Below are 13,034 nucleotides of genomic sequence, written 5' to 3' on the forward strand. Positions count from 1 at the left end.
CTTTCCAGTCCCGGGAGTCAGAGGGCACGGGGCGGGGAGGAGGGGGGAGGAGCGAGGGGGATGGGAGCTTGACACAAAGCTCTGACCTCCGAGGAGAGGAGCAGATGGTCCCACTTACTCCTGCCGCCGGGAGAGAGCTGCTCTCAGGGCCTCAGGCTCGGGGCGCTGACCCCGCCCGCCATCCCGGGGACTGAGCTGGGGACCCCCGCGGGGGCCGGGCTCTCGCACGTTCGTCCATCCGCCCGCTGCCCACTCTGCGCCTCTCCTCGTGGCATCGGAGTCACACGTCCTGGACCAGCCGGCCTCGAACAAGGCTTGAGGGGGGTGGGGTGGGGGCTTGGGGGCCAGGCTGGGCTGAGAATCTGCCCTTGTGGGATGCTGGAGCCTTAGGAAAGATCAGATTCTCAAGAACCTGCCAGCCCAGGGGTTCCCAATCCTGACTGTGCATTTGAGACACCCTGGTGAGCTTTAATGGAGATACAGATTCCTGAGCATCACGCCAGACCAAAGGATCTGAATCTCTCTGGCGGTGGTGTACAGAAATCTGCATTGTTACCCAGCCTCCTAAGTTATTCTGATACACGGCCCAGTGCCAGAACGGTGGCCAGTCTAACTGACTCGTTTTCATCCGAGAAATTGAGACTCAGGTAGAGGAATAACTTGCCCAAGAACAGACACTGGATTGTAGTGGGGTAAGGGACTTGGGTGGAAGAGAAGATGATGGGGAAGGACCACCCCCCCCCCAAACCATATAACCCTTAAAGTCAACATTCAGGAAATAGTTTATGAGGAATTATTATTTACCTAGTATTTGTTCTAGGTGCTCGAGGTAGAAAGGTACAGCAGGCCATTCTTAGTAAGGGACTCCTAGGCTAGTAAGTAGATTGATGTGTGAACAATGGATTCTAATACAGTCCAATAAGGACAAGGAGAGAGGCACAATTAATTCTGCCTCCTTTGGGGGATGTGGAGAATGGGGGTGCTGGTAAGAGAGAGGATCAAAAAGTTCCAGGCAGAGGGGACAGCAGAATGCAAAGAAATGGCAGTGTGAGCATCTATCATATATCCAGGGAAGGCAACCTTGTCTGACATGGTCAGAGTACAAACCACATGAAGGCAGAATGAGCTGGCATTTGAGGCTAGAAAGAGCAAACAGGACCTAATAGTGAAGACCTTGAATGCCATCTCAAGGAGAGTGCTTTGATTCAAGGCAATGGAGAACCACCAAAGGTGTTTGATGATCATATTGGATGTTTAGGAAGACAATTATGGCTTCAGTATGAGGGAAGAAGAGGAGGGAGCGGGGAGGCTATCACAGAAACAACGGAGAGTGCTCAGAGCCTAAGCCAAGTGGTATGCAAAAGAGATCATACACCTGGGTTTGGTGACCAGTTTGTTGTGGGAGAGAGGGAGAAGGATGGGTCAGTAACCCCTGGGTTTGCTTGTAGCTTGGGCAGCTGGTGCATGTTGCGCCATTAGTAAGAGAGGGAGAGGAAGAGGTTAGGGGTGGGTGTGGTGAGGCCTTTGAATGTATGGGAAAGCTTTGGAAACCCTCTCTGGAAGATGGTTCCCAGGGCTTTGGAAAACCTCTGACAACTGGAGGGCGGTAGTGGGGTTCCCCACATAAGTCTATTTCCAAGAATTGGGAGCCCCATAGCAACCAAGAAACTCTATGATCCTCCTAGGGAGTGCAGGCCTCCCTCTTCCCCAAACAGATGAGGCTTATTCTGGAGTATTGTTGGGGTGGAGGGCCTACAGGCCTTAATCTCCTGTGGTTTGGTTTTGAGCCACCAGGGATTCTGCAGAGTCATGAAACATAAAAGCAGCATCAGATCAAGGTTTGAGAATAGGAGAAGGGCCTTCCATGGATGCAGAGGAGACCACTTTACCCAGTGTTATCCTAGAATGTTAATGTTGGTGTGGACCTTAGAGATTATCTTGTCTATCCTGCGCCACTCACATTTCACAGATGAGAGAACCAAGGTTGGAATCGAAAGGTCACATAGGGAGTCTGTGACAGAGCCAAGCATGATCCCAGGTCACCTGTCCACTACCTGACCCCTGCAGTATTAGTCCCTACAAAACCTAATATATGGCTCTGGAAATTTAGGGGAAGTATCTGTTTTTGTTGAGTTGTCCTCATGGTCATGTGAAAGCAATTTACTTAATAGCTCCAGCCTGGGCCGCCTAACCAGACGCCCTTCCGGGAGGTGAGAGAGATCCGGTGTCTTGACCAGAACGACGGGAAGTTAAGGATGTTGTGGGCCTGGGCAGGTTTACATAAGGAAGATTGGTGACCCTGACACGGGCAGAGACGTGCAGTCTGTGGAGAGGGGCTCTGCTGGGCCTGGATATTCTCAAATGTAAGGCAGAGAGCGATTCCCCAGTTGGCTCCTAGCCCCTGACTCTGTACCCCTGGCTAGCGCTTGGAAGCAAATGTGCCTCAAAGGCTGAGGCTGGATAAGCCTTTATAACTTGTCCAACTCAACTTCCTAATTTTACAGAAGAGGAAACAGAGGTCCAGAGAGGGGCTTTGGTTTTATCAAGATCATACATCCAGTTATGACAGGTCTGAGTCTGTCTCACAACTTCCCCTCCCTTTAGCACTTCCTCCCCTTGCCCCTCACCCCACAAAAGCCACTAGTATTTCACAGTGCCTTGCCCCCCTGCCCCAAATCAGGAAAATAAATTACTCCTCTATCTTCTAAGGCCCAACCCTCTCAAGGCCCTACAGTTCTGTGTCCTAGATTGCTGATTTGGAAATGCTCAGGGAAGAGCTACCCTGGGACAAGCACCTGTGTTCACAGAACTTAGGAAGCATGTGTGGGCTCCATGACCATTAGTGGGGTGATAACCCCACCTTATCAAGGTGCTTATCTGCATTAGTTATATTCTGTGAAACCTGCCCCCAAGCCCTGGGGGAGTACCATTAGCATGGAGCCTGCTGGACCCTGGTGTCTCTGAATGCGAGTAGGCATGGTGCTCATAAGGGTCTAGGATGCTGTGTGTCTCTGTGTTTTTCTGTAAGCGTGTCTGCAGGGATCATCAGTCCTGTTTGAGCAGCATTTGAATACGTGTGCCCATCCCACCCCAGTTCTGATGCAGAGAAAGAGCACTGGGTGTGGAGTTAGGCCGCTCTGAGTTCAAATGTCTGCTTTAACATCACTAAGTGGCTGTGTTAATTAATCTCTCTGAGCCCCAGAACGGGTAGCAATCCCCACTTCTCAGGGTTATGCTAGCAAGTATAACATGTAACCTCCGACCATCAGAAGCTTCTGTAGGTCTGTTTTTCAGAGTGGTGCTGTGATAGTACCTGAGATCCTGGCTCTGTGCTCTCACCCTTTTGATATTTCTTAGGAGTTTGGGTGGGGATATCTAAGGACAGGGCCTGTGGGATGGAAGGCATTTGCTCATAGGGTACCAGAACAACCTGACACATTAGAAGTCAATAAGGATCTGTCGAATGCATGCTTAGAGTCCACTCAGTGGGTCTGCTGTGTAAACATGACAAATGACTATTTCCCAAACCAAAAACCAGGACACATCCTCTGATGTGATATTGCCTGATACATGGGATGAAAACAGGGCAAAATATTTGAATATGGGCTGCTTCTGAAAACCTAGCAGTGGGGTAGGGTAGGGTGGTCACATGGGGTAAGTGATAACTTCCCTCTCCTTCCCCTTCCCTGAATGTGTCCGGGGCCACCAATGAAAGCAGTGGGCACACCCACCCAGTGGCATGTCCACCAAGCTGCATAAGGCAGACACTACCTGCCCCACAGCACATATCCCCCCAGGCACACATCATACCCTCCACTGAAGGCTGGAGGATGCAGAGAGGAGGAGCCTATGGCTTGATCTGGAGGAAGAACTGGAGCCCCCGAAATATGGGCAGAATAATTAGAAGTAGGGCTTTGAGAGGTTTTATTCTTCTTGGGTCATAAAAGCCCAGCCCAGAGGTGCAGAGAGCCCCTGATTGCCTCCCCTGCAGCTGTGCCTCGGGCCTTACAGTCCATTGGAATCAAAGATCAGGCCGTAAAGGTTCGATACTCTCCAGCCCTACAGCGGGCCAACAGCTGGATGCAGGGACTTTCCCAAGCTGAGCCTGGCCTCCCACTGCTCCCTACCTCTCCCCATCCAGGCCCCCCCATTTGTCAGAGGTGGCTGCCAGGGGGGAGGGGAGAAATGTGGATTTACGGCTACTGACTTGAAAGACAAAGTTGCCTTTTGTGTTAGAATTGGGGCTGGGGGGAGTGGTGAGCTGGTGTTGGGGTGGGAGGGGCTGGGGTTCAGAGCTGAGGCAGGGGGTAAGGGGCTTGAGGAGGCAGACAAAAGGATCCAGAGGCTTCTCAGAGCAGGGTCACCAGGCAAAGGCCCAGAGGAATCAATCACCCCCAGTGAAGCTTGAGCAGGGCCTCTGAGACCTTGCAGTCCTCTGGGGCTGTTTGTAAGCAGACACCATCCACCCACACCCATCCAACACCCAACCCCACAAAGCTCCCCCAAAACATACTCTTTGGATTCACAATCTTAATTCGACTCTCAGACTCCCCTTTGGAGGCCCAGGGAAGTAAATACAGGTCTCCTAAGTTCATAGTTTCTCCTACCCCAAGTGACAATGGCCAATCCATGTGGGGCTTCTTCCCTAACAGAGCAAAAGTCGGGGGCAACGTGGGGACTGAGATAGCGAGGAGACAGGGACAGAGTGCTGAGGAAGGTGAGCCTGGGCCAGATAACCCTGAGGACAAGTCCAAGACCCCACTGGGGATTATGGCAAATCCCCAGCACTTGGGGATTCCTCTTTCCTTCCCATACACATTTAGAGATAGGACATTTATAAGCTTTGAGAAGTTTAAAGAGTGTTTGAGGTGGGACTTGGCTGGTCTCCCTGCCCTCCAGGGGTCACTCTGCCTGGTGGGTCTGGGTGGGGGCCAGAGTAGCCCTCGGGTGCCTGAGTTCAGCAGGTGCTTTAACTATACCTCAGAGAGCCACATCCATCCCCTGGAATGAGCCTGGCCAATAAAGGCATGAGTTTATGGGCTTCATAAACATTTTACTAGAGAAATCAAGGCCTCAATTACCCGATGGCTTCTTCCAGCTGACAGCTCACTATTGGGGCCTCTGTGGAGCCCCCAGGCAGAAGTGAGAAGAAGTTGGGCTTGGTTTGTATCTGGCTGCCCCCCTCCCCTGGCACTGATGCCCTCTCACCACACAGACCTTACAAATTCTGTCTTTATTCACTTCTCTGGAGGCTTTGAGGTCCTACCACTAATCCTCTGAGGGAAGATGGTTACCCTCTTGGGGAAGACTGCTTCTACCTCTCCCCCCCATTCCCACTACACTCTTCCCTCTCAGTTCCCTTGAACTCAAGATTCTACTAATTTCCCTTAGCAACAGCTAGCAAGGATTTAACTATGTGTTAAGCACTTTGCAAATATTTCACGTTGAATCCCCTAGTGCAGCAGCACTAGCGACATGAGCTATTCGTCCCTATTTTATAAGTGACAACATAGAGGTTCAGAGAGATTAAGTAACTTGCCCAAGGTCACACAGCTAAGAGTGGTGGTGTTGAGTTTTGAACCTGGTACTGTATGACTCCAGAGCCCATACCATTAACTGTCCCACTACCTCAAAAAGCTCTTAGCAACTATTTCCTCACTGGGAGCTAAAATCTTGCTGTGTGAGGCTTTCTCTGCCATGCAGTGTGATAGACCAAGGTATGATCAAATATGGCCCTTGTGGGGAGGAAGCCAGCAGGGGCAATGCTAGGCTAGTGAGGTATGAGGAAGGGGGCCTCTCAGCTGGGGCGGCAAGAGAGAAGGCAGCTGGGCATCTGAGGCCTTCTCTTGGACTTAGACCAGCAGTGTCCAATAGAATTTTCTGTGATGATGGAAATGGTCTATTGGTGCTGACCCATAATGTAGCCAGTAGCCTACTCTTGGGCACTTGAGAGGTAGTGAGTGAATCAGAGGAACTGAATTTTTGAATTTTGTTTAAATTTAATTTAAATGTGGTTAGTGGCTACCATACTGGACAGCACAGGGGTACTCACTACAGCTGATGGCTGAAATCTGCTCTAAGTCCTCAGACCATCCCCAGGGGGCTCTGGCCATTTCTAGACACCCCACTGTAAGGGAGACTTGCCTACCTAGAGCTTGGCTAAAGGAGGGTCTCCAGGCTCAAGGCATCTGAACATCATTTCACATCACAAATAACTGAAAGAGTTGACGGTGTTTACCTCAGATGTTTCTCTCGGAACAACTCAGACCTCAAGTATTTGAAGGGCTGTTGTGTGAAGAACAAAATTTTTTATCTTCTAGAGCAGCTCTTTCCAGTGGAAATATAATATGAGCCACATAGGTAATTTTAAATTTTCTAGGGGTCAGTCGCATTTACCAAAAACAAACAAAAACCAGGTGACAGGGTGCCCTGGGTGGCTCAGTCGGTTGAGTGTCCGACTTCAGCTCGGGTCATGATCTGGTGGTTCATGAGTTTGAGCCCTGCGCCGAGCTCTGTGCTAACACCTCAGACCCTGAAGCTTACTTCGGATCTGTGTCTCCCTCTCTCTCTGCCCCTCCCCCACTCACACTCTGTCTCTCTCTCAAATCTAAATAAACATTAAAAAAAATTTTTTTTAAACCAGGTGAAGTTAATTTTAATAATAAATTTTATTTTACTTAGTATATCTAAAATATTCCAACATACAATCATTATTTTTATTTTTAAATATTTATTTACTTTAAGTAATCTCTATGCTCAATGTGAGGCTTGAACTCATGACCTTGACTGCATGCTCCACTGACTGAGCCAGCCAGGTGCCCTAATGTAATCATGATTTTTTAATTATTAGTAAGGCTTTTGCATTTTTTGAGCCAAGTCTTTTTTTTTTTTTTAATTTTTTTTTTCAACGTTTATTTTTTTGGGACAGAGAGAGACAGAGCATGAACGGGGGAGGAGCAGAGAGAGAGAGAGACACAGAATCAGAAACAGGTTGAGCCAAGTCTTTAAAATGCAAAATATTATTTGCATGTGTAATAAATATTTTAAATTATTTATGCCTATCGATTACAATTATTTGTCCAAGTTTTTTTGTTTGTTTTTAATATTTTATTTTTGAGAGAGCACAAGTGGGGGAGGGGCAGCAAGGGGGGACAGAGGATTTGAAATGGGCGCTGTGCCGACAGTAGCGAACCTGATGCGGGGCTTAAACTCAAAAACTGCGGAATCATGATCTGAGCTAAAGTCGGATGCTCAACCGACTGAGCCACCCACGGGCCCCTGTAAGTTTTAAATTGTGGTAAAATACACATAAAATTTATTGTCTTAACTATGTTTCTAAGCGTACAGTTCAGCGGCATGAAGTTCCTTCATATTATCGTACAAACCATCCCTACCATCCGCCTCCAGAATTCACCTTCCAAAAGTGAAACTCTATTTCCATTATATAACTGCCCATGTCCCTCTTACCCCAGCCCTGTGCAACCACCGCTCGACTTTCTGTCTGAGTTTGACCACTCCAAGTACCTCATGTAAGTGGAATCATACGGTGCTTGTCTTTTTGTGTCGGGCTTATTTCACTTAGCATAATGTTCTCAAAGTTTATCCGTGTAGTAGCCTGTGTCAGAATGTCCTTCCTTTTTAAGGCTGAGTGATGTTCCCTTGTGTGTGTGTGTGTTTATCCACTCTCCACTGATGCACACTTGGCTGCTTCCACCTTTTACCTATTCTGAATAATGCTGTGGCAGATGCAGGTATACAAATACCTCTTTAAGACCCTGCTTTTCATTCTTTTGGGTATATACCCAGAAGTAGAATTGCTGGGTTATATGATAATCCTGTTTCTTTTTTGAAGAACCGCCATACCGTTTTCGGTAACGGCTATGCCAGTTTACCTTCCACCAACAGTATGCAAGGGTTCCGATTTCTCCACACGCTTGCCAACACTTGTTATCTTCTGTGGTTTGTTTTTTGTTTTGTTTCTGTTTTTGCTTTGACAGTAGCCATCCTAATGGGTGTGAGGTAGTATCTCATTAGGGTTTTGATTTGCATTTGTCTAATGCTTAGTGTCTTTTTATTTTATACTAAATCTTTGAAAACCAATGTGTATTTTTTACACTTCCATCCCATCTCAGTTTGGACTGGCCACATCTCCAGTGCTTAAAACCTGGCTCCTATATTGGAAAATGTGAGTCTGGAGGGGACAGTTGGAGAAAGTGGGTAGAAGCAGAGGGGATTCAGGCAGGTCTGGAGTGTAAGGAAAAACATTACAATCACCTGAGCTGCCTGAGGAAGGGCTAGGCATCTGGGGCGTTCCTGATCCTAGCAGGAATGGATACAAGGAGGGGATTGCTGTGGTGGCCTTTGGAGGAATCTGTGGTTCGTGGTTGTTGCTCTTGAATGGCTGTGTGAGTGGTGGCAGTTGGTGCCTTTAGACTCCCTGTGCCACCGACTTCTGCAAACACTGTGTTTTGAACTCTCCATCCTAAAGTGCCACTGATCTGTTTGTCATCACACATGGGGTAGGAGTGTGGCTATAGTCAAAGAGTGGGAGGCTGGGCTCCGGGGTTGCTGCCAGCTTCCTTCCCAGCACTTTGCCTCGACCCTTCCCTGCCCTGCAGCATCCCCCTGGAGCCTGTCTAATCAGATCCAGGCCTGACCTTGCCAGAGGTCCTGGACCAGGAGGAAAGTCCTCCCTCCCCTCCCTGAGCTGCTCTAGATCTGGCTCTCAGGAGACACCCCCCCCCTTGGGTAATTTATAGGGGGTGTCCAGGAGCCATTTCCTGCCTGTTCCTGCTCCCTTTCAGCCCAGGTGGATTGCTGGGCTCTCTCTGCCCATCTTTCCCCATTGTCTGGCTGTACCCATGATGGGGGCAGGGAGGAACTGGGAGAGTCCCTCCCAGACTGCTTGGGGACAAAGGTGCTTTTTCCACAAAGTCCCCCAAACAGGCCTTTGTCTTCCCTGTCACTGTCTCCGGCCCTCACACTGAAAGGGCCCTCCAACCACTGCCCTGTACTCCCTCCCATTACCAGCTGGCAGTGAGGGACCCAAAACTATCCCTCCGTAACCAAAAGCACCAACAGCCACAAGTTACAGCACCACTTTCACGTACACCAGCCACAGGCACAATACTGCCGACACCCGCCACACACAGTGTCTCCAGCTACAACAGTAGCCTGTGTATTCCATTACTAATCACCCAGTGGCCCCAGGAGGACTTGTTCAGGGCTCAGTATGCTCTGAGGTCCAGTCCTCAGGCCCATACTCCTATGGTTGCCCAGAGAGACATGATGAAGGACATCTTCCCTCTGGCTCCGTGGCCTGCTAGCATAAGCCAGGACAAAAACAAACTTGTGAGCCAAACCTGTCCCACCCTGAGAGACTAGAGGAGGCCTAAGTGGCCCCTAGAAACTTTCTCTCACTTCTTAAAGAAAAAACATGTTGCCTGTGAACTAGGAGTGAATGAAAGATTGTGCATTTGAACAAGGGCCTATTTATGAAGGCAGCGGGAGTCAGAGCTGGAAGGGCCCTGAGAAGTACCTGTTCCCCTTGACGCATGAGCAGACTGGTGCTCGGACACTGTCTACCCAGGGTCTCAAGGCAACCCCCTTGGACGTCTAAGGAATCCATAGGGCTGACCAGACCAAAGGGCTGGGTAGGAGTGAGGAAGGGGAGGCAAGAAGGAACCTCAGGAAGGGGTGCCTAGGTGTTTCCGTCGGTTAAGTGGTTGACTCTGGCTTTTAGCTCAGGTCATGATCTCATGGTTTGTGAGTTCGAGCCTCTGGTCAGGCTCTGAGTCTGCTTGGGGTTTTTCTCTTCTCTCTCTGCCCCTCCCACCCCCCACCCCCAATAAATAAATGTAAAAAAAAAAAAAAAGGAGCCTCAGGTAAAAAGGACCACCCCTTCTATCACACCCTACTCCCCCGGACCACATCTGTGCAGCCAGCTGGGCTCCAAGGGATGGGACTGAGGAACCATCTCTGAAGCTCCCTATCCAACCCCCCCCCCCCCCCCCCCGCCAACTTGGAATACGGTACCATCTCCCAACCAGTGAGAAGAGGCTGGTCTGTCCTGCAGTCCATTCTGGGCTTACGTGCCCTTGGAGAGTGAAAAAGTTGCTGGAGATCTAAGGGACCCCGGCAGAGGGCCTAGGCCTCAGTGCCCCCTTCATAAAATGAAGGGGTTAGCTTCTAGATGAGTGTTTTTCAAGCACTTTTAAAGGCAAAGCTACCCTTCAAATGAAATGTTTGGCAGAATTGCAATGAAGCAAAGCTGACAGGTACAGCAAGGTGCTGCTCTGGTGGAAGGGAAACGTGGAGCCCTGGGCAGAGGGGGTGCAGCTGCATCCAAGGGGCCCCGGGGGACCCTTAGGAGTCCTGTTGGCCACTGTGCGAAGAAGAGTATTGGGCTGGCTTCTTACCTCTGACTGCTTCCTACTTGAGCATTCCTCTCTAGTACACATTCAACCCATGCTGTTGTCCTTGTATAGTTTTGAGGTGGGGGGGGCAAGATGGTAGAGGCCAGACTTGCTCCATGTCTAGCGCCCCGAGAAGCAGCAGTCCTTCCCCTTGTACTCTCAGGCCAGCCCCTCAGTCGAGGCTCCCCCGGGGAGCCCAGGCTGGGGGCTAGAAACACAAAAGGATTGGACTCCTTAATGAGGAGGCATCTGTAGTCAGCAGAGCCATTAGTCCCCGCCCCAGGTCCCTGGGGGGCTGCAAGCTCTTCTCCAGCTGGAGTGAGGAGGGGGAAGGTAGTGCCCCAGCTCCTGAATGGGCAGAGCCCAGGGCGCACAGACAGCAAATCCAGGAGCATAGGTGCCCCCTCCACTCCCTAGGCCTGCATCCAGCCCTGCCCTCCTGGAGGTTGAGGTCTGCAGGCAACAGAGGGGATCCAGCAGTGACTTGGCCCCCTCCTACACGCTCCTGGGCTGACCTGCAGGTCCTTGGCCAAACATAGCCTTTGGCCTGAGAGAGGGCAGGCTGACCCTCTGGGGATCCTCTCACCAAGCCTGACGGGGACACCAGCTGGGATACTTGCCCCCACCTCCTGCTCTGAGGGCCTCCTTTATAAGACTTCTACCTTCGTGGGAATACATGAGATTATCTGCACAGTACCAGAATCACACACTAGCCACAGGAGCTGAGAGATACAAATCCCCATTCAAATCCAGCCATAGACACTCAGCCCACATCCATGGACACAGCCACATCCTCCCAGAGAAGACAGCTCTGCACACATGTGCAAGGAGCTGCTCACACCCATCAGCTGCACTCCCAGGAGGCCCTGAAAGGAGGAGGCAGGGCGGGGGATTTTTATGCATGTTTATATTTAATGAACCACATGCAAATGAGATGGAGACCATGCCACAAAAGAGTCAGCCCCCAGAGACTCTGGGAAGAAGGGTACAAAGGCTCAGCCTTCTGGGGCTGCCCTGGAGTCCTGAACAAGCCGGTGGATTGAGGGGGCCCGAGATGGGGTGTGCCCACCCACACCAGGGAACCAGGGGCAGGAGCCAGGACAAGCTCCAGCGCCCAACCTGCTGTGGGGGGAGGGCTCCTTCTGGGAGGGGATGACTGTCCCAGTTGATGGAGTGCCGGAGGGGAGGGGCTGCCTGCCTGGACAGATGGTGAGCCGCCTTCCCGCACTTGAAGCAAAGTGGATTTTAATGAAATCGCAGCCCTGGTGCTGAAGCTGGGAACCCACGTGGGAGGGGTGCCTTCCCTGGGTTTACAGCGTGGGGTTGGGGCTGGGTGGGAGTGAGGGTGGGTAGACACACTTAACTAGCCTGAAATGGGGTGTGGGGTGCACCACAGCCCCTCTGCCCTGGGCTCTGCAGACCAGAGTTCAAGCAGTTCAGATCCCCAAAAGGTGGGGAGGGGGTGTCCCTGAATATTTATGACACATTGAAATGTAGATTGTAGGTCTGACAGTCTTCTGTGAAGCTTGTCACCTTGGATGGATATACCACTCTCTCGGGGTGCATTGAGAGACTGCAGAAGAACTGGAGACGGGGATGATGAGGAAAGGCAAAAGAGGCTGCTGGGCGTGGTCATAAAACCAGGGTTTAATGACAGGTGTCTCTGCTGGGTGACACTGGACTGTTTTCTCTCTCTAGCCTCAGGTTCCTGGTCCGTAAACCATGCAGCATAATCCTCCAGCGTTGGATACCTTAGAGGGGGTTTATAAAAATAAATCTGGAAGCAGCTGAAAAAGTGGGGAGTGGGACTTGGGAACAGGGCTTTCTCTGGCCTTTGTGGATCGTCAGCCCGAGATCGCCTTGTTTGAGGTCTGGCATCCAAGAATTTGTCCAGACCTCTCAGAGTGTTGCAGCCCTATGCCGCCCTGTACAGGGAGATGCTTCCCAGGGTAGGAGGCAGGGTAAGTGACGAGGTGTCCCCCACGCTGTTGCCCTGCGTCTACCAGCTCCAGGAAAACTCCATGACCCTCGGCAGTGAGTTCCAGGGCTCCAGGAAATAGGACTATGACCCACACACCAACACTCTTTCCTCTCGCACCTTGGCCATATGCCTCTTCCATACACACATCCCTGTGTTTCCCCAGCCATGTCCGACTTCCACGTGCATCCTCAGGCCACCGTGGGAGAGGAGGGCGGTGTGGCCCGCTTCCAGTGCCAAATCCACGGGCTGCCCAAACCCCTAATCACGTGGGAGAAGAACAGAGTCCCCATTGACACGGACAATGAGAGGTGAGCCACACGAGGGAAAGCTGGAGGGAAGACGGGGAGGCAGGCCCAGTGTCTGGGCTCTGAGGGACCTCATGCAGCCTCGGGGCTGGTGCTGTGTGGAGATTAAGTATCCACGTGGCTGGCAGGGCCCAGATTTGATGCTCGGTGGATTTATTTTTAAAGACTGCGTGTGACTGTCGTCAGGGCTAGAATTGTGGTGCATCCACCTGCCAGAGTCCCAGCTTGTGTGTGTGATGACGATGGTGATGACAGTGTTGATCTCGGGACAGCACCTGCAGACTGGGCCGTGATGTCAGTGTCCATGTGGCCAACGATGGTGACGGTGGTTGT

General features: G+C 51.0%; 1 protein-coding gene across 1 annotated transcript in view; it reads left to right on the forward strand.

Annotated features, from left to right (window-relative positions):
• The window catches only part of IGDCC3 (immunoglobulin superfamily DCC subclass member 3), a 40,892-nt gene that overhangs the window by 20,516 nt on the left and 7,342 nt on the right, over positions 1–13,034 (forward strand). Inside the window, exon 3 of the mRNA XM_043555145.1 lies at positions 12,560–12,704. Within this exon, the coding sequence (XP_043411080.1) occupies positions 12,560–12,704 (145 nt within the window). The remainder of the gene's footprint in view (positions 1–12,559; positions 12,705–13,034) is intronic.

This window comes from Prionailurus bengalensis, chromosome B3, assembly GCF_016509475.1.
Source record: "Prionailurus bengalensis isolate Pbe53 chromosome B3, Fcat_Pben_1.1_paternal_pri, whole genome shotgun sequence".
In the NCBI taxonomy this organism is placed as follows: domain Eukaryota; kingdom Metazoa; phylum Chordata; class Mammalia; order Carnivora; family Felidae; genus Prionailurus; species Prionailurus bengalensis.